Source organism: Aquila chrysaetos, chromosome 8 (assembly GCF_900496995.4).
Source record: "Aquila chrysaetos chrysaetos chromosome 8, bAquChr1.4, whole genome shotgun sequence".
Taxonomy (NCBI): domain Eukaryota; kingdom Metazoa; phylum Chordata; class Aves; order Accipitriformes; family Accipitridae; genus Aquila; species Aquila chrysaetos.
The window spans coordinates 42,303,463-42,324,319 of record NC_044011.1 but is presented as its reverse complement, the minus strand read 5'-3'; the positions used below and the strand labels follow the sequence as shown (position 1 = coordinate 42,324,319).

At 48.7% G+C, this 20,857-nt stretch overlaps 1 protein-coding gene across 4 annotated transcripts in view; it reads right to left on the bottom strand.

Moving 5' to 3' along the window:
- Positions 1 to 20,857, bottom strand: part of GRIK4 (glutamate ionotropic receptor kainate type subunit 4) — a 139,663-nt gene that overhangs the window by 46,330 nt on the left and 72,476 nt on the right. For all 4 annotated transcript variants that reach the window (XR_005932999.1, XM_041125362.1, XM_041125363.1 and 1 more), the window contains exons 5-7: positions 17,046 to 17,224; positions 13,730 to 13,783; positions 1,416 to 1,577 (exon numbers count right to left, since the gene is read on the bottom strand). Coding sequence is in view for 3 of the 4 variants with exons in the window: in XM_041125362.1 (XP_040981296.1) it covers positions 1,416 to 1,577; positions 13,730 to 13,783; positions 17,046 to 17,224 (395 nt within the window). In the remaining variant the exon portion in view is untranslated. The remainder of the gene's footprint in view (positions 1 to 1,415; positions 1,578 to 13,729; positions 13,784 to 17,045; positions 17,225 to 20,857) is intronic.

The following is a 20,857-nucleotide window of genomic DNA, read 5'->3' as shown; positions in this document are numbered from 1 at the left end:
TCCTCCTCCAAAAAAAAAACCCAACAAAAAACCCAAGCTGCAGTGGGGCATGCTCTTGCATCCTTCCACCTACAGGTTTTGCTGGTTGTTCAAGACAGCACAGGGTAAGAAGGCACAGTGAGGTCAGTTATTTCCCCATCACACCTGCTACACTCCTGTTCCTACTGTCTTCTGTTTGTACTATTAGAAGGAAATTTCTTTTAATGCCTCTGAACAGTCCCTGCAACCGTCATCCAAATAGGAAGCTTCCTGGTAGCAAACCTATAGAGATTTAGCAGGGCAGACAGCAAGCTCACTGCGGCTGCCTCTGTGTGGGAGGGCTGGAAGGAGGGAGAGCAGGATGGTCCCAGGCACCTACTAACCATGGCCTGAGCTCCATGTCAAGCCAATAGGATGTGGACACAGAGGGCAGAAAGCTCCTTATTTCGCCTGTTTAATATCACTTTGTAGTGATAATAAGGAGGTTTTCAGCAGCACACAGCTGCCTCAGCTTGTCAAGGGGACCCTGAGTTCATTAAAAACAATGCAAAGGGTTCCACTGATGGCATTTTCTCTCTCTCCCCTCCCCCAGCTCCAGCCACAGCCCCCTGCAATCCCCGATTTGGCAAGTCTGCTTTGCAAACCTTCCCAGTTATGAAGAGTCCCTAGGGACGATTTCGGTGCTGATCCGCACAATCATCAGGGAAGATATTAGAACACACAGCGTAACACAGCCCCTTGGCATCTGCCTAAGCCCAGCCCTTTCCATGCTCTTTGCATCTAGACTCCCTCTTCCTCAAGTCGTTTTCCTAGAGGTAAAATAAACAGGGACAAATTTCACAAGGGAACACTGAATCAGGGTTGCATCATCTCCTGCACTCACATATAAATATAATTCAAATTAAGATTAGGATTGAATTTAAAGCTGTGCAGCCATTCAAGCACAGACAAGCCCTCTAAAGCTCTACACCCACGTGGCTCCCCAAGGTCCCTTTGGGCGACTGCAGGCTTTCAGGATTGCTTTAGTATTCTCCAGATGAGGAGGCTCCCTTGAAAGTCACAGCTCGACACCCCAGATCCTCTCCTACCTACTTAAGTCAACTAAGGTGCTCTGTCTGGTTCCTCCTTCCCATTCCTGGACCGCCATCTGCCCAAGACTGACAACCGTGAAAGGCAATCCAAGCTACAGCAGTACAACAGCAGCCTGGTGATGTGCCCGAGCTCTTTAGCACAGGGGTTACCTGGATTAAATAATTAGTGAATACCATGTACCCATACATTTGAGACCAGAGTTTCTACCTCTGCATGGTCTTCACACTGCATTGCCAGCGTCTGCTCAGAACCAGCCCGCAGCTCTTTTCACAAGGTTTTCCTGATGGTCTATAGCAGCTTCCATCTTAGGGAGACTGTGAGCAATGGGAATGAATTTTACTTACTGCTGGCCCAGTAAAAGGGGCGTGATCGCAGTTCTCCTGCCAGGACTGGTTGAGGCTCTGGACAAACTCTTGGAAGAAAGCATGAGACTGGTTGAAAATGGAAAATCCCAGGATGTTGACTCGGTCGTCCAGCAGGGTGTCCAGGCGCTGGAGGGAAAACTCCTAAAGCAGCCCAAAACAGAAAATGGGATTAGGGAAGAAAACAGGCACCAAAAGCTTCAAAACCACTCAATACCCTTGAAGGGAAGACGGGACCATGCAGCTATGAGAACCTGCATGTGAAACCTACCACCTCCAAGTTGGGGCTGAAACCCACCCACTGGCTGGTAAGGAAGAGACTGGCTGCTAACCACGATTCGACTCGGCGTGCTGCCCGTCTCAGGCTTTTAATGAAGATGTCAGCCAAGTCCAGTACTTTATTGGCCAAGTTCCACAGAAAGAACCAAAACCCCTCCCAGAGCAGGTGCTGGGAACTCTTCATTTCTGAGCCGTGGTTCCTGTCAACCACAGCCGAGTGTGGCGTTACTCTTTGCAGCTTCAAAACCAACTCTTCTGACAGGAGGTTCCCTGTTACACAGAGGTTACAGCAGAGGCAGGGAGGTGGATGATATTTTTCAGATTAAGCCAGTAACCTGCTATAATTGGCCAGAGAAGGTCAGCTGTGTTGTGGGAGGTCCGGAGCACAGAGCTCCTTAGCAGATTTATACTTCCCAAGCAATGCTCTCTCCAAGGCACTCCCAGAAAAAGATCTCTACCGTGTTCCCCATGAAAACACTGCTGTGCCCACGTGTTGCTACAGCTGAGAGCCCCAGACAGTGCGAGCACACAGACAGTGGTTGTCCATCCAAATAGGGGGCAGGAGGGATCCCTAAGCCACCAAGCCACCAGACTGTGGGACCCATGTCTGGAGAGACACCAACGTCCTTTTTCTTTACTATTTTTAATTTCCTCTGAGAGCATACTGAACTGGACCCCAGCCTGGGTGGCAATCATTATCTGCTGAGTGAAGCTGCTCTACCACCACGATATCCAATTCGGTGACACCAACTTTAAACGGTTAAATTAAAGCAGTTCCTCCCCACAGGGCAATCTTGCTCTGCTCCTTTCTGCCATCAGGTACCAGGAGGAGATGCCACTCACAGGACATCCTAATGTCCTGTGGAGGCCTTTAGGAAAGGTGCTTTGACTGTGGGCTTTGGAGTGGGGCCCATCGTCTTGCATTTCTAAAGAGCAAAGTGGTAAGATGTATAAAAATGACTGTATTAAAAAAAAAAAAAAAAGGAAAAAGGGAGAGCTCTATTTTGCTACCCACGTCAATGGAAGCAGTTACATGACAAAGCCAGTTTCCTGGAAAAAAGTCCAGCCCTCCTTGTCCTATTAGCAGGAAATAATGGTGCCTTCCTCACTAATTTCTCTTTTGCTAATTGCTAAAATGGAGTGAGAAGGTGGGAGTAATGGATTCTGAAACTGCTGGATACCCATTCTCTTCCACCACTAATACGAATGTCTTTTGGCTCTGTGGACTATGAGATTTCAGCAAGTCAAGTAATTTTTTATCTTTCCTGCGTACGTGTGCACATAGGAACAATGTCTGTAAATCTCTGAAACATGGAGTTACAAGACTATTCCAGCACGGCAAACTCCCACGAGAATGTGATCAGACACAGGATTAAATGCATTTTGGACACAACCGCATTAACGTTAGGTAACATGAAATTGCCTGTGAACTATTGATTCGTTTGAATGATATTATCCTCCTGCCTTCCTGACAGGTTATCCATTTACCCACGGCATCCTGTCAACCCACGCAACGAGGGCAGATGGCTAATGAGGACCTGGGCCTGAGGAGATCCTGGATGCAAGCAGAGCAGCAGGAGATATGTTGAGCCCCTGCAAAACACGACCTCCCCCCAGCCAGAGCTGGGAGGCAAATTGTGCGGGGCACAACACGAGCAGCTGTCCGACTGCCCTCTTGGCTTCATTATATGCAGAAGGAAAATGAGATGTTATGTCCCGAAACAGCCACACGGTCCAAGGCTTCAGTCTCAGGCCAGACCGCCCCAATCTCAAGGCAGCTGAAATTAGTGCCTTTATTTATCACGCCTCTTCTCCCCTGAAGACGTTTCTAAGCTTTTGAGGTTGCTCAGGCCCTGGCAGGTTTGTTAAGCTCTGCTCCTTAAATTAGCAATTACTGGGTGAGGGAATGTGCACCGCTGGTCTCACTTCACCTGGGGGAAACTGAGGCAGAGGTGCGATTTGCCCCAGTCGCAGAGCAGTCGCAAGGCTGAACCCATGGGTCCAGTCTGCTCAGGCTGGCTGAGTGATGGGGTCAGTCCCAGCCCCCTGCGCAGCTTTCAGGAGGGACCCCTGCCCGCACCAGCCCCGTTTCCCTGGGAAAAATTCCCGTGCCCCGCTGAGGATGGAGGCAGCTGCCAGGGCTCGCTGCCTGACAAAGCGACCGCAGGCAGACCCAGACATGGTCCCCCACCGGAGTCAACAATTTGATCTGGTTCAAATGTTAACAGCAGCTTTTTCCCAGCTCCCATTAGTGGTGGCTGGTCCTTGCAAGCTTTGGTCTTTTTCTACAGCCAATGCTCTCCGTATCCATCTTTTTCTAGGCAAGCCTCCAGCTGCAGAAAACCCCATTTCTGATGCCGTCATGCTCATAAAGCATCCACCTCTGTAACACAGGGGGATCGCGTGGCCTGTACTCGACCCTTTGCTTGCACTGCTCCCTGTCCTTGCTCCCTACTCCAGCTCCAACCCTCTGCCTTTAAATGTTTTTCCATCAGATGTGCACAAGAGTATTCTGCGGACCCAGGTCCGAAACAAGCAATGAGCCATGAGCTGCCTATGCAATAAGATGGAGACAAACCGTCCTTGGGGGACACACTTCATTTGCAATGGGATAAGAGAGATTTGGTAAGGTCAGGCTTGCTACGGAGGGCAAAGGGGCGAGAGCATCCAGGTACTCCAGTAGCTGCCGGCTCAGCTTCTGTCCCTGTTTGTTTTTTTCCTTTCCTACACAGTCACTCACCACACTTGACATTTCCAAACCCACGTTTTGCAAACACAAACTCATTTGCCATTCAAGGCCTGCACCACTCAGCTGATTTCCAGAGCTTGACGCCCCATCCGTCAGCCCTGGTCCTACCTCCCGCCCTGCCCTCCCGATGGCAAGCGACAGCTGAGCCTCTGATGCTGCCTGGCAAGAGGCGAGCGCAGTCAGGAAAAGGAGTGGAAAACCCTGCTCTTGGAGATGATCTCGGATGGCTCCTCTCACCATGCATTTGTGTGCAAGTGTTAACGCATTTACCTTTCCAAAGATCAGACTGAGGTAGAGAAATATCGTTCAGATTTGAGAAGCAAGACTCAGACACGTGAATGGCTCTGTAGTGGGTGCACAGGGATTCGGTGTCAGATCCAAGGTTTTCTCATTGAGACATACTGGCGCTGACTTTTGCCTAAGCTAGGAAAAAATTTAAACAGTCTGAGCACAACTATGGTATACATACCTGACCTTGCCTTGACTGCTAGACAAAGCTGGCGGGCCCAGTGCTTACACAGAATAGTTTCGCAGCCGCCTTTCCTGTCCTCTCCTCGTGTAGTTACTCTTCCTTATCTGCAGTGCTGGCTGGTACTTTTGCAGGCTAGAAGATAGCTTTCGAATGCACGAAGAGCAAGGAGCCATTAGGAAAATAACTCACACCTGTCAGCAGATTCTGTTTAAAGGGGGGACTCCAAGCCCTGGTGTGCCTTGTCCTAGCCTCCTCCGTCTGCACAAGTACAGTTTTGTAACCACATACTTTCAGGAAAGATCAAGGTACCTGGTGAACACAAGAGGGTGCGAATCAAAGAGATGGGTGCAAACAGCCTCTCCCTCATTACTTCCTATTCTACTGCCAATGATTTTTTTTTTTCCCCTCCCTACACCAGAACAATTGCAATAGTTGACCAGCCCTTTGCCCTCAGTCTCAGCCCAGCTCCTTTATGCCAACCAGTGCAACCTGATGCACAGAGAAGACCGTCAAAAATCAAGCCAAGGTGAATTTCAGGTACACAAATCCTGGCTGCCCAAATACTTCCCCCTCTTTTCAATCCGTTTTTTAAAGCACCCACCAAAAGTCAATATTCTGTTTCATGAGATCTCAGAAAAAGTAGGCCCTGAGGGTCTGCAGCCAAAATTAATGAACTTTTACAGAAGAAAACTCCCCAGGCTTTGCTCAAATCACAACAAATTCTGCAGCAGCACCAGGCAATTACAGTGTAGATTTTCTGACTTCTACTACAGGGCTGCAACAACTAAATATGTGCTGTTAAATAACAACACTTAGCAATTCTATGGCACTCTATATTTTCAAAGTGCTAGGCACACATTAGCTAATTGAATACAAAGGGGTTCCCTGGGAGACAGCACTGGAGGAGTTATTAGAGGATGAAGTCACTCTTGGGTTTCTGTGCTTCATGCGGCACTCGACCTGCATTCTCACTTTACAGCAGCAGACAAAACCTATGGAGTGACCCAAACATTTAGATCATTGGGAGTACCTGGCTAATAAAAGCCACACAGCCAAGCTCAGTAATTCATGATTTTAAAACCATGAGCTTGGATTTTCTGGCGTCACTAGCTGTGAGTTACGATCAGGAGATTTACAGGCTATAGTCTCCATTCCATTAGGAACATAAAGCCATAAGGTACAAGCATATTACTCAGTGCAAGTCTCTTGACTTGAATGTTCAGATCGCGGGCCAGCCGATCCCAGCTGGGACTCGGCACCCACAAGCCCTCTCCCACCTCAGCCTGCGTTTCGGATGGAAATCCCCCTCCTGCCCTACCCGGTTCACTCTGGCTCTGTAACACAGCAGCAGCGACATGCTGCTCCTCACATTGTCACAGCGCAGTGCCAGGTGAATGTACAAAAATCACTGCTGCCGTTGCCCCGTGGGGACTCCTGCCAGGAAATTATTGTTCCCACAATACAGAGGAGGAAACTGAGGCACAGCGCAAAATAATGGCAAGCAATTAAAAACTTGACAGCCCAATTCAGCCCGAGAGACATGGATAAACAACATGCCTTGCAATGCAAAACATCAAAGGCAGCATTCATATTTAAGCATATAATTAATGAAGTATCCTCCCAAATCTGCACCTAAGTGATCCACTCCCAGACTAAAGTAGATGCCACAAATAATGTCCAGGTCTTCCCTCTCTACTGGCCCCACTGCCACCGATCACACCCTTCCTCCCAAGTCTGGGAAGAGGCTGGAGACTTCTGCGTGGAAAGGGCGCCAGTCAAGCAGGGGATTATTAGTGTCATAACAAGCTGCCTGATAAGCAAATGTTTTTAAAGTGTGGAGCTGCGAACCCTCAAGACTCCCCTGCACTGCCATGCTGTGGTCTCACTTCAGCGAGTGGCTCCTGGTAATTGCTTACCCCGCAGCAGCGAGACGGCCAGTTTGCTATTCAGCGCTCTGCATCAGCTATTGAGCTCCTTCCAGCTTTATCGATTTAGCTGGTGATATTGTTCTGCATCCCATTTGTGTACGCAGAACCTCGCTCCCTCACTTGATTCTTATCACATTTTTAATAACCTAGATCACCCGGGAAGCAGGGAGACGGCAACTACTACCTGCATGGAGGCAAGTATAAAGTATATACTTGGAGACAAGTATAAAGGTGATCTCGTTTTGTTTTGAGTGACTCCAAGACCTTCCCACGCCCTGCTCGACCTCACCCCATCCCAAGCCCCTGGAAGGATCAGGATTTGCTCAATTCAACCTACAATGACAGTAAGATGTCCCCCTCCCTCCCTCCTTCCCTCCTCTCTCTTGCTCACACACACATGTGGTTATCTTCCTCTCTTAATTACTGCAAGAACCTTTTTGGATTTTGGGAGCTGCTGATTAGCAGTCTCCAAAACATCCTCTGCCCAGTGCTCAACAGGAGAAACTCCTGGTGCTGTAAGCTCAGTAGGCTGCACTGACCTCATTCCCTCGATCCCAGCCAAGGATCCGGCCCTCTGACGGCAGCGAAGGCTGTTACACCAGGCACAGGTTCGCCGTGGGACCAGAACACACTGTACTGTTCCTTCTCTATTTTTATGTGGGATGGGAAGGAGAATACTGGGCCAAGGCTTCCATTTCTCTATTAAGTCCTCACTCTGGCAAAACTTCCGTTTCAAGAGTATTTGGTGCTTAGAAATGTTGTCACCTTCCAAACACAGACTTTCAACTCCCATACTGAGATTGCCTGGCAGCCTTTATGCAAGAGCCATACCTTCAGCTACTGCAAAGTCAGCACAGCTCTAGTGACTTCACTGCTGACATCACTGGATGCCAATGTGCATCATTATTCACCATTTTAGGGTTAACCAGAGGACATAAAGTATGTCAGCTCTTGGTTCTTTGGGCAACCAAAACTCTCTCCAGGGAGTCTCTCCCCAGGCCACGGGTGGCAGGATTCATACACTTGGTCCAAAGGGGCAGAAGGTACCGATCCTGGTCCTATTTACACCGAACAGATCTGGTGCAACTGCTCTGCAGTTACTCCAGGTTTTCACAGTTCAGGCATGAACAACATGTTGAGTCCAGAGCGAGACTTGCTGACAGAGAGGGGAGCAGAAGGACTAGTCTTCCTTCAGGGACACCCAAACAAATGGCTAAAACATGGATTCCTCACAAGAAGCTTGAAAAGACTTTAGGCTCCTCTGTCACTGAGGTCCCTTACAGTGCTCTCGTACTGATGGAGATCATTAACAGCAGCAAGAGTACAAGAAGAAAGAAAAACATGCAAATCAACAAAAGACACTAAACAGAGATCGAAGTGAATGACTTGCCCATCCTCCTCTGTAACAGAGGCATGCCAGGGACCACCACCTGAGCATCACCACCAGCCTTGGGCATGGCCATGTGGCCATTACATGACTGGGACATTTGGCCCCTGCAATGGTCAGTTCTTCACAATCTGGCACCAGTGACCAATTTCTCCCCTGAGATCGTCAGACCTCCTCTGTTAGACGTAGCAGTGGAGAAAATACCTGCCTTTGCCTCTCTGGATCCTGTTGCCCTCAGGGCTGAGCTGCCGAGTCTGTTAATCATTCCTAAGCTCCTCTAAGAACACATTTATTTATTTACTCAAGTGGACAATATTATGCTAAGTGCTTTATGGTTTTCTTGAAAGTCTCAGTTTATTTATAAACTATTGACAGAGTCAATAAGTTTATAATGGGCCACATGTAAAAATCAATTTCTCTGGAAGAAAAAAAAGCCATCACAGCAACAAATTGTGGCCTTTTGAGTAGGTAAGTGGATGTGGGAGATCTACCCAAGGGACTGTTATTCAGCCATTCACGTAGTTAAAGAGGAACTGCGATCTCAACGAACTCGGGGACAATTTAGGGGAACTGTCCATATATAATCTGGTTGCTCTTAGAAAGTTGACACCTCACCAAAGCATCAGTGTGCCATATGCTAGTAAGGATGGGTCTTTTACCTCCTCATGCAAGGAGAGCTATTAAATTTTGGAGGCTGTTCTTCAAACAAGAGCACTTTAGGAAAATACATTGCCCACATACTTAGTGAAAGCAATTTACTTCAACTTCTCTGCAGGGAGCCTGAAGTTTGAAGAGTGACAAATACTCAAAGAGCAAAGAGGTCAAGTGCTACTGTTGGGACCTGAAAAGCACAGCTCTTGGAAAACAAGGGGCAGAAAGTCTGAAGGACAAATAGGACAAGACAGCATGAGGGCAGAGGAAAAGAGAGGTTTGCTCTCACATCAGAGGGCCTGGGCTGTATCTGAGAGAACTATTTACTCAACAACTGGAATTCAAGCACAGGATGGACTCTGAACAATGTATAAAGATGACCCAGACAGGTAAGGCAGCACAGGCAGCAAAACACAGGGAGGTACAGTTATTGCTTCATCTAAATCCTCCTTTTCTCTTGCTAACTGGAATGAGGAAGAATTGCTTTGGCATCCTTGCAAAAACCTGATTTGTTTGCCCTGCTACCACATACCACTGAAAATATGAACCACAAATCCACGGAATGATCAGAGCTCTACAAAGAGGTTTGCATCAGCTACTGGGAATGGGGAAGGCTAGCTGGACTGCAAGGTAGAATTTGTCAAAGCATAACACAAGAGTTCGCCTTCTTCACTTGTGCAAGGGAGTGCGAGGGTGCTCGCGGCCAGCAGACCTCGTGCAGCAAGGCCAAACACCATGGCCTGTGCCGGAGCTCACGCCGCAGAACCAGACACAGAAAGAGAAAGTCATTTCACAAGAGAAAGTAATTTCACAAAGCAGGACTAAAAATCTAAGCTCCACAGCCCTGGTCAAATACTAAGCTGTAGTCCACTTTCCCTTCGCTTTACTTTACATCGTTCCCTCCTTCCAAAGGATGTTACCATAATGACAAGCTACCGCTGAAACGTGTGATGTTGTCTGGGTGATTTGGACACTAATTTCCCCTCCAGTTCCAACGGGGCATCCAGAGTGACAATTCAGCTTTGAAAACTTCATCCTATATGAAGACCAACCTCTTTATAAATCACTAAACAAAAAAGAAAAAACAGGAAACAAAAAACCAAACCAAAACTGATTTATCTGGTCTCTGGAAATTGAATACGGCAGCTGTTTTATCAGCAACAACACCTGCGCACAATATTGTCAGGGAACAAAACTGCATCCAATGAATAGACCATCTGACTCAAGGCACTAGTAAAACTCCCTTACACCTTCCTTCTTACAGTAATAATTTTAATTGTTTCAATTATTTCCATCTAATCTCCTTGATAAATGTTTTGAAATTTAAACCCAGCCTGAGGTCCATACGTTATATTAAAAAAAAAAAAAAGAGACAGAGAAAAAAAAAAAACACAAAAACCAACAAGCTACACAGAATTAACAAGCTAAAAGAATTAATTGTAGCACCGGATTTTGGAGGCATCCAACAACCCCTCCTGCTCAGCACTGCTGATTTCAAGGATTTCCAGCACTAGGAGGAACATTTTTTTCGATGCACAACAGCCTGCCTGCAATGCTTTATTTATGCACTGGCATTATTGTTATTATTACTATTATTATGGAGCACACCATCGCCCCCTTACACGGTCATAAGCTGTGTGGATACACAAAACCCCCGTGCCCTGCTGGGGAGTGGGGAAGGGACGACGAGAGCAGCTCTGAGTTCATCTCAGCACCGCACAAACCAAGGCGTAGGGAGCAGTTGGCCACTGGGTCGGCATTTGCCATTAATCATCAGGAAATTTCAGCCCTCCCAGAAGAGTAAGTCCCAGAGCAAGGGCGTTTGTCACCTTGTGGAGATACCAGGAAGAAAATTGCGTCAGACTGAGATTTTCTGCAAGGGGCCTGAGGACAGAAGGGTGCTCAGTTGCCACGAGTACCCCGTACGCAGATGACAGACGTGGGGAAGAAAAATGCAACAGACCTGCTCTGTTCTGCGAGTTTCATTAGGACTCCGGGAAAATTTGTAGAGCTTCTGTTGCTGACAAAAAATGTCCCTTGAGCTGGCTGAAGGAGGCTGATAATGAATTCGCACGCAGTAAATTAGCCTGTGGATATTTTTACATCAGGCTGCTCTCCTCGGCTCCGATGGAAATGCACTGGGGGCCGAGGACTTCCTCCTCATTTGCTCCCGCAATCTCCTGCCAAAGGCTGGCATCTGCTTTCACGCACCGCTCTGCCTCCCCCTTGAACGGTGGGGAAAGCAACGCTGACGCTATCTGCAGTCATCAGGCTGGCTAAGGAGGAGCCGTCACCCCTGAATTGCTCTCCCGTGGACCGGTGCCAGGGGAGTTGCAGCAACTTGCCTCCATCTAACACTCCGCAGAGAGAAGAGCTACGACGCACAACTAGCTGTCGGCTGGGATGTGCTTATTAAATAAAATTAATGCTAGAAGACAGAAGCAGAATTCCCCTCTAGTGCCGCAGGGCAGGTGTTTAATTCAGCATTTTATCCCCTTTTCTCTTCTTTTTTTGCCTGAAATATTTTTCCATTTCCAAGCAGCTTAATGCTATACAAACTGTCTATTCCCTTTCTGATGGGTTCTCCCTCCATTTAAAGCCATCTTTTTGCTTGCTCCCCTTGACAGCAGTTCACTATGATTTTTATCTTTTCTATTAGGCAGTGATTGCAAAGCCTCAGAGGGTTCATTAGGAGCTTGATAATCCCTCCAGATTTATTAGTCTAAATTGCTCACTCTCATCTCTCATCCCCATTTAAATATTACTAATTTCCTTAAACATCTCTTCCATCTGCCCAGGTTTTGCCCGATGTCACCTTTCTTTAACGGTCCCTGCCAAAAATCCAGTTAACTCTGCTGAGGGCTGGTCTTTTGGACAAAGTGGTAAAATAGCCTGGGTAAACAGATTAATATCCCGTGAGAGTGAATGGCAACAAAATTCATTTCTCTCTCACCTGCCATAACTGCATTACACTAGATGAGTGGGTTTCAAAGACAGATTTCACCTCTTAACCTCGAGCAAACGCTTAATCACACCCGTGCTCAAAACCAGTCTGGTGGTGGTGGCAGTGGGGAGCTTAATTTTTATATTTCGGTTGTCTGAGCGCCATCCGGGAACACGGACTCCACTGTGCTTGTGATGTGCAAATAGAAATCCCTTACTATGTGCGTAGTCCCGGTCCATGGGGTGCACACCAACTGCTGGGACTGGGGACGGCAAGTGGAACAAGAAACAGTTGTTGGGACCAGAGGGCAACAGGAAAACTGCTTGCTGGGACTGGGAAATGACTGGAGCGGTTCAGTGCTGTGAGCAGGATCTGATGAGGACAGCCACTGTCCCTTACCAGCTCTACCAGCAGCACCAGCACAGCTGTGCTCTAACTCAGGGCTGGCACTGGGGGTGAGAAATCACAAAGCAGCAGCCACTGCCTTAAAACAAGTGACGTTCACCTCCCGAGGGTGCAGCTCTTCCCTCAGCATCCATCACTGGCTGATCCCCCCCAGGTACACCCCTTCCTTTTGCTTTGCTGCCCGGTGCTGATCGTTTGCATGGGGATAAACAGGAGCAGCGAAGCTTGTTCTTGCTGGACTCCTATTGAGCAAGGTTAGGACCTATGGATCAAGCACTAAGCAGGAATCAGAATGCTATTAGTTCAGGTAGGAAGCTTGTGGGTTTTGGTTTTTTTTGTTTGGGTTGTTTTGGTTTTTTTTTCATTTTTCTCTTTTCTGATGTCTCCTTTCCCTATCCCTTTTCCATTCTCTGTCCCAATTGCTCTCTTGGCTTTCAACCTCTCCATTTCCCTCCTTCCCCCTCCTCCTCTCCACTCCAGCTCTCCTGCCTACACATTTGGCTTCATCCGTTCCCGTCTGTCTCCCACCCAAACACAAAGTGTGATTCAGCTCTCGGCTTTCCTGGCACACGCACACCCTGGCATAAATATTAATAGAAATTAGAGAATATGAGTATCATTTGGGGTTGGAAGGCACCTCCACTTAATCATCCAGCCCGTCCTGCCGCACTCAGGTTTCCATCATCCCCACACCAGAATTAATAGGTAGGTATCTGGTCTCCCTGGCGGTAGCATTTCCCCCACGCCACTAAGCAGCCTGTTCAAGAGCTTTGTAGCTGCTGCAAGAGAAGTTTCTCTGATGTTTATTTTGGGTTTCCCCCTGCTGCTGCCTAAGCCCATTACTCCTTGTTTAGCACAGCACTCGGGGATTTAACCGTACGATCCCCCCATTAATGTTATTAGTAGCTATAAAGCCAAATCACCAGGGGCCGTGCTGAAGATATGCCCCGCTCTGCCTCTCAACATTTATGGTATCATCCTTCCTTTGTCTTACACAGCTGCTCTCAGAGGCACAGCAGAAAAGCACGGGGCCGCGGTGCCCTCCGCACGCACGCCCCAGTACAGCCTGCCCTTCTCCCGGCACGGAGAACGGGCTCAGGGGCTGACGCCTCCAGCGTAACCCTCCTGAGCCCTTGGCCAGGAACCACCCGTCTGCTGGTGCTTCCCAAGGACCTGCACGTCTCATCGCACTGCCTCTGGCCGCGATGTCTGCAAATCCTGCCTTTGGCAGCTGCATGGGATCGATCGGTTCTGCCGGGCACCCGTCGGCTTTCACCTCCCGAAGGCCAGGGCAAGTCTTTCCCTGGCTGATGCTCAGGTTTGCAGGGGGACACCCCTCCTTGCCTCCCTCTCCCTCCGCCGCAGATCCCCCGCTCCATAAGCACGTGGCTCTTCCCAGCACTCCCATGGGCCGGGGAGATCAGCTCCCATTAACATGACTCTACACGCACACGGGAGAAAAGCCGAGAAAAATGTCTTACCAGATTAGTGAAGATATACGTGTAATAGGCAGACGCCATTCCCAGTTCAGCTGCCTGTGAAGGAGAGGAAAGGAGATTAGACCAGAGCCTGACAATCTTCAATCTCTACTCCGGCAAGGCAGAGACTGGGCCACATTTGCTTTTTCATCCTTATCGCTCCGTGCAAGCGCTGCTCTCTTCCTGCAGGCGGGGAAGGGTGGGACACAGCAACACAGTTTGACCTGTGAAATTAAAGTCTGGGGAACTAATTTTTCAGCGGGACTGAGCCTACCTCCGAGGTCTCCCCTCCGCAACAGCACTGACAAAGCACCTGCACGGGGGCTGCCCGGCAGAGAGAAATGACCCAACGCTGCACGAGCCGCAGCCCCGGAGCCCTGTGACCGTCCCCGCTCCCACTGTGGCACGGCGCAAGATGACATTCGGGGATTTCTGCAGGTGGGTCCATCCTGCAGGTGTATCCAGCCAAGGACAACCTTGAAGAAAAACGCCCGTTGGAAGCAAAAGCTTTTGGACCCCAACAGCAACGGCCCATACAGACCCTGGCAAGGCGAGGTGGGGTCCCGCAGCCCCAGCCTGAGGCCTCCGGAGCCCCTTGGGGTGAGGAGTTCCTCGGCTGTGCAGCGTGTTTGGAGGAAAGCGAGGTTGGCTGAGGTTTGCCGCTTTGTAAATGAATGCTGCTTTTCTCCTGCTCAACTACCAACATCTTTTTGAACATAATGAGGGAAAGCGGCAGTTGAGAAAGCTCAGGGCTTGGTCTCCTTTCACCACAGATGCAGAAAGCAAGGCAGGAAAAGCTCTTCTGGAGTTACAGAAAAAGGACAGTCATCCCAGTGGTGGTTTTCCCACATGTATCAGTCAGATTTGGGCTCCAGTCCCACAAATTAATTAGCATGAATGAAACCTAGTAACTCAGCCTGTTCTCCAGAATTTAGACAGAGTTGCAATGGCCACAGAAATAGAAAAAAGAGGGTAAAAGTGTCTGGAGATGCAGAGAGAAGGACACAGATTTTTCCACGGCATGATCTTTTCTAGAAATCACAGACCAGATCATTGAAGTCCTTTTCCAAAATTCAAAATTCTCAGTCAACAAGGAGTTGGTTGTGGGAACAGATGCTCAGGAAAGTTGGGGATTAATCTGCAGATCCTCCTGCAAGCCTATGTTTCACTGCCAAGCACAGCTGGTCTCAAATCATGCTTCCAGACCTTGGCAAAGAGGTTTTCCCATCACCCCAGACCACACAGAGGAACGGGAGGCAGGGAGGGAAGGCCCAAAGGCAGCATCTCCTTACTTGGTTTTAGTCCCTTTCCATCTCACCCAGAAGCTGGAGGATGGTGACAACAGAAAGCGAGTGAAGGAAAGATACAGAGAAGAGGCGGCTTAGATTGCACATCTCCCTATTCCTGCCTGTTCTTTACCTATTTCTGCGCAAAACCACCACTGCGGTGGGAGCGGACACAGGCGGCGGGGAAAGCTTTAGATGCACACAGAGGACAGACAGTGGCTTAGGTCTGGCTGTGCCCAGCCCTTTGGTTGCACATTGTCACCCTGTCCCTTGCACAGGTAGCAAAATGGACACAGCAAAGTCATTTGACCAAAAGAGCACCATGACTCCAGAGGAGGCTGTCGACCTGCCTTTCAGGCAGCTCTCCAGACAGCTGCCTCATTTTTAAGCCCTACACAATAAAACCTGGCACCCATTTCCCTCCCTTTTCCCTTCCTGGGGACAGCGATAATGTCAGCTCTCCCTCTGACCCACTTTGAAGTCAGCGCGTTTGATTTCAAGGGCAGAAAATCAAAGTGAGCAACAAAGCGCTTCCTGCGAGCATCGCTCCCATCCATTTAACGTGCCCGCTGGCAGGTGGGCAGCCGGGACAGGCTGGTAATCAAGGAAGCAACCATGTGTCTCCAGACCATATGTGGAGGGTAAGAGATGAGAAATTGCAATTTCTGTCGTTGTCCGAGGCCAGGACTGGTCTCCTGAGACAGGTCTGACACAAGGCACTTTCAAACCAATAGCGCATTTTTCTTTTCCGGCTTTTCTTTTTCCCAGCTTTTGGTGACCTGTGGGCGGGGGCCAAGGATGTACCTACTTGCTCAGCACAACCTCACTCCCTACTCTGGTTGCACCTCTAGAAAGAAAATACTTTCCAGCCTCCCAAGGTGCAAGAAGTTGCCAGATCAGAAGCTCGTTATTTATTACCTTCCATTCCTACAATCCTCTAGCCGGGAAGACTACATTAGGTTTTTACTGAACTGCTGAAAAATCGTGGCAGTCTCTGACATCTTTATCAGTTGTGGCAGAAGGACGCTCAAGCCGGGAAAGGAGAGTGCGGGTGCCTGAAGATCGCTGCTGTGTGCCTGTGGGAAGTCACTATAGCAACAGAGGAGGGGGACAGCCCTCAGCAGCCAGGCAGCGCGCAACAGGGACCAGGAGAAAAAAAAAAAAAAAAAAGAAAAAACACACACACACCCCCCTGCATTGAGGGGACTCAAAAAAACCCCAAACCTGCCTATTTAGAAATGCAAAATTGCAAGCAGTGGAATAGAAATCTTTGTGGAGGGTAGGTGGGGAATAACGAAAACAGCTCTAATGGTTTCTGCTGGCTGTCATCAGGGATAAATCTGATACAGTCAAGGCCTCTAAATGACTGACTCCCTGATACCGCAGCCGGGACACCACATGTAATGCCTGCACCAACAGCCAAGGGGAGTCCCCATTGCTTGGATCCTGTCTCCATTCAGGAAAGTACTTCTTGTTCCTTCCAGGATGTGGGAAACTCTACACAACTTTAGACTCCATCTGGAGCCACTGCTCAATTTTGAAGTAGACTATCAAAACAAATGCTAAAAACTGCAGCAAGAGACCATTTAAAAATAAACACGATTAAAATAAAATCTCGGTTAATAAGATGACAAAAAAAGGAAGCAAAAAGTTAGAAATGTACTCGGAGAAAAAAAGAAAAATCTATTGCACTGATTGACTAATTCAGAGCGCTAAGCAGCCCTCCATGGCTGTTTGATGGCAGCACGAGCCACAAGCACACACCACTTCTAGAAAGCAAACACATCAGCTCAGAGCAATTAAACCATTGCTTCTACAGATACAGTCCTGGAAAGAGAGAGCAAATTATTTTCCCCAGAAACTCTATCAGTGGCAATTCCCCTCTCAGCAGAGGCCATTTCCAGTGTTGCTGCAGGAACTTTAACACTCCATTATCACACAACACCTGCACATGCATGCTCATGTACTGCAAGCAGTATCTCGTTCAGTGGAAGAAGCAGCATTTACAACTGTGACACTTAATAGACACTTACCTTCTGCAAAATGGTATGAGACATGGAAGCGTTGGCATGTACAATGATGGTAGCTGTTTTGTCATCTCGGATCTCTTTTAGGAGAGGGGTAGGGTCCCGGCTGTCATCTAGCATCCGGACTGAGAGAGTGTCCTTGGAGATGAGGAACTGCCGAAGCAACTTCTCTAGGTTTAAAAGGCCTTCAAATAAAAGGGAGAAAAAACCAGATACCTCTAAGTTTTACCCTTGGTTTAAAAAGCAGTTCTCTCATGGCCCGTAGTCATCCCCAGCAGGACGCAGTTCTGCATCTATGTGCTGCAAAGGAAAGGATTTGGGGTTGCAGCACAGGCTCGCTGCTTGGGCCGACAGGGAATGGGAAATGATGGAGCTACTCCAGCTGTTCTCCAGCCAAAAAGTGGCTCCAAAGGCCTCTTGGCAGGAGATAAGATTGCTGATACAAATTTGCTCAGGAGCCCAGAGTCCAGAAAAGTTCTCCATTATCTTCCTGCATGTGGGATTGTTCTGGTTATCACTGGTTGCTGGAGGACGATCCCTTCTCCTAAGCCTTTGCGTTACTAGCTCACAAACCAAGTGCCCTGCAAGGCACAACTTGATACACTTTGGAGATCGTGGAGCACTCTGAAGGGGAGCTGCTATCTCCCAAGGGCATCCGTCCCTTGGGATGAAAAGCTCTGCTGAGCGTCAGACAAAGCAGAGATCATTGCAAGAATACAACATTAGGTCTACATTAAAAAATTGTGACAAAAATTGTGAGTATGGTCCTAGCACAGTGCAGAATTACTTGTGGACTGCGGATTCCTAGAGCAACACAGAAGCCAATAATAAAAATACCAAACCAGCATATTTGGTGCTTTATGGAGAAATTAGAGAGTAAAGTAGGAAAACGTTTGCAGTCCAGCAGCTCCACCACTGGGCAAGGTCCCTGGAGACCCACCTTCCACCTCCACGTCAAAGCCCTCCTCCCTCCTTCTGCTTTGCCATCTGCATTTCTGCCTCCCCTGTGCCCCCACCAAGCCCCCGAGTGCCCCAGCACAGCACAGCCCTCCGCCTCCGCGGCAGCGTCTGGACACGATCGGCCACAGGAAAGAGCCGGGACTCTGGCTACCTCGGCACTCCCCAAGCAGTCTGCGGGACCGGGCTCTCCCTTCAGATAGGAGCTGAAGGAAAGAAGTAATAATTAGCGAGCACCCACATGGATAAGTCCCGACTTCCCTGGACTTGCGCCCTATTGCCTTCAGCACTTCTGACTGAATTTTCTTCCTGCAGCTAGGTCGTTGCAAGGGCTCCTTCCAACACAGCTTCTTTGATGTCTAATAAGACATCAAAGCTCCTACTGCAGCTTTTCTTAGTCAAGAAAGCATATTTGATAGAGTCTGTCTCTTCTATCCAGCTGCTGAGTTTCATCAGGAAATAACCTCCTGTCAAGTTTGATTGACCAGAGAGACGACCACATGTAATCATTAGCAAGACACAGACAGCTAGCATGGTCACACATCCATCCCTACGGAAAGACAATCCAAAAAGAAGGGGGGAAAGCTGAACTGAAGGAAATCGAAAAGAACAGAACTATCGGCAGAGTCACATCCCAGCTGGTGGAGGGGCAAAACCCATCCTCAAGTCAGAGGTCTACTCTTAACCTAACTGTACTTTTGACTGCATGAAACCGCTCACTCACCAGAAGGTCAGGGGCCAGGGAAGTGATACAATGTGATGTGATTAGTGTTCCAAAGCGCTGCTTTCAAGGACTCCCAGCACTTCACAAAGGTAACAAAGCAGTGCATTAAAAGGGATACATCCAAGATGAGGATGTATCTCATTCACAGTGAGAGTTTCAGCATGCGAAGTTTGCACTGAACTCTTTACAATGCATTCACCTCTTCCCTTTTCTCTGAGTACAGGTGGGAACTCAGCAAGGGACTACAAAAACAGTCACGGCCAGGACTTCTCTGGATCACACCAGCTTCTTTTTCTTTCTCACTAGCCAGTGAATTCACTCTGTGTACAGGACACACAGGCTAGACCTCACCTGAATACTATTTTTGTATGCTAGCTCAAGTGAACAGTAAATTTTACCTAAGCCCTCCATTTGATGCCTGTAAGGTTTATTTTCACCTTACTCCACATCTGCAAGGGACCAGGCAGGTTGCTGCAAGTAACAGTCCTGAAAACACCAAGTTTACTTCCAGGTCATCCCAGCAAAATCTGCTGCTGCAAAACTGAGGAAGGTTTTACGAGCACTTCACTTACTTCATAAAAGTCTTGCATTAAAAAAAAAGAAGACATGGGAAATTACCCTTTTTTTCCACAACGATCTAATTTTCATGGCATTTAACACTGTACTCTGTGAGAAGCGGGTGTTCGGGAGGAGGAGAGGCAGCTCTAGATGCAGCTCCCTAAGCGCTCACTACCAAGCCTTGCACCCAATTTAAGTCAGAGGGCTGAGCACGCCTGGCCACTGATGCCAGGACCCACCATTGCTGCCACTGCAGCCCATGGACTGAAGTCCCCAGGACTATCACTGAACATCATAAAATACTTCTGCCCTTGGAGAGAGCTCCCAGGCAAACACGACGGTGAAGCAGGGGCTGGCAGCAGGGAGTGCTTGCACTGCAGTCAGTAGCGAGTGTTGCCAGAGATCGCAGCCCCGCAGCACTCAGCTTTAGACAGACCTGAAAGAAAAGGGCAAGCTGCGCTACTCTGCACGCCACCGTGCTGGTGGGAGAAGCCCAGATTTACACCATGACATGAATTTCAAGGGGACAGAAATTCACAGAAAGGTGCGGGCATCTGGAGGGAAATCTTCAGCTGCCCCCTTTGGAAATGCACCTTTTCTATTTAATATCCTGCAGAAAGGAAATTAGATCCTGCCGCTTAACGCCAAAGGTTGTATATCTCAGCTGTAAGGTAATCTTGCAAACTGGAGAGCATCCCTCTGCCAGCTGCTATGAGTTTGTGATTCACATCAGAGCCTCGGCTTCCTCTTAATTTTTTCTCTTTGCTGACTACACCTGCACCTCAGTTGCTGCCTTCTCCTCCAGCCCACAGCTCACCGGGGCACAAGCCCAGGTAAGAAAGCCACCCTGGCCTCTGCAGTGAGAAAGGCAGAGCCCAGCTAAGTTTCTAAAGCACATCAGGCACAGAGAGGAGGAAGTGGGACCAGGGAAAAAAGGAAGCATTTGATCTCCTCCTCTGGCTCAAGGAAATTATCGTTTCCAGCACGTTAGATCCTACGTGTAGCCTCATCGGGCCTCCTGCTTGCAGCTCCTCTTGCCGTGTGGAGGCAAGTCTCTATTATCTGAAGAGATTCCCCTTTGTTTGATGACGAGAGGATGTGAAATGCTGCTGCTGACAGACTGGCACTTCAGAAGGGTGCTCTGCAGGCTGAACATGAGCAAGGGCTTGTAGACCCCTCCTGGCAACTTTGAAGTACTAAAGTGAGGACCGCCGTGCGCAGAGAGGCTGCATCAGGCACGCGTTTCTTGAGCAGTCCTATAGGGACCATAGGTATCCACTGAGGCAGGTCAGTGGTTCGAGCTGACCAGTGGGAAGTCCTGACCTTGCTTATGTTATTTTTCCTTTTCTTATGCAAACTTTCGGAGCTGGCAGGAGTAGCCCAGCCCCAAGCTCTCTGCAGATATGGCCTCCCCTCCAGAGTACCTGGCACACCTTACAGCCTGCTGCCAGGGAACACTGCTGGGAAGCAGGAAAGGCAGGACCTGGAGGCTTTCGTGGAGTTCCACATCCCTGTTTACTGCTTTTGCCCGTGAGGCTACTGGAGAGGAGACAGCCTCCTTCTCTCTGAGCTCTGCTGA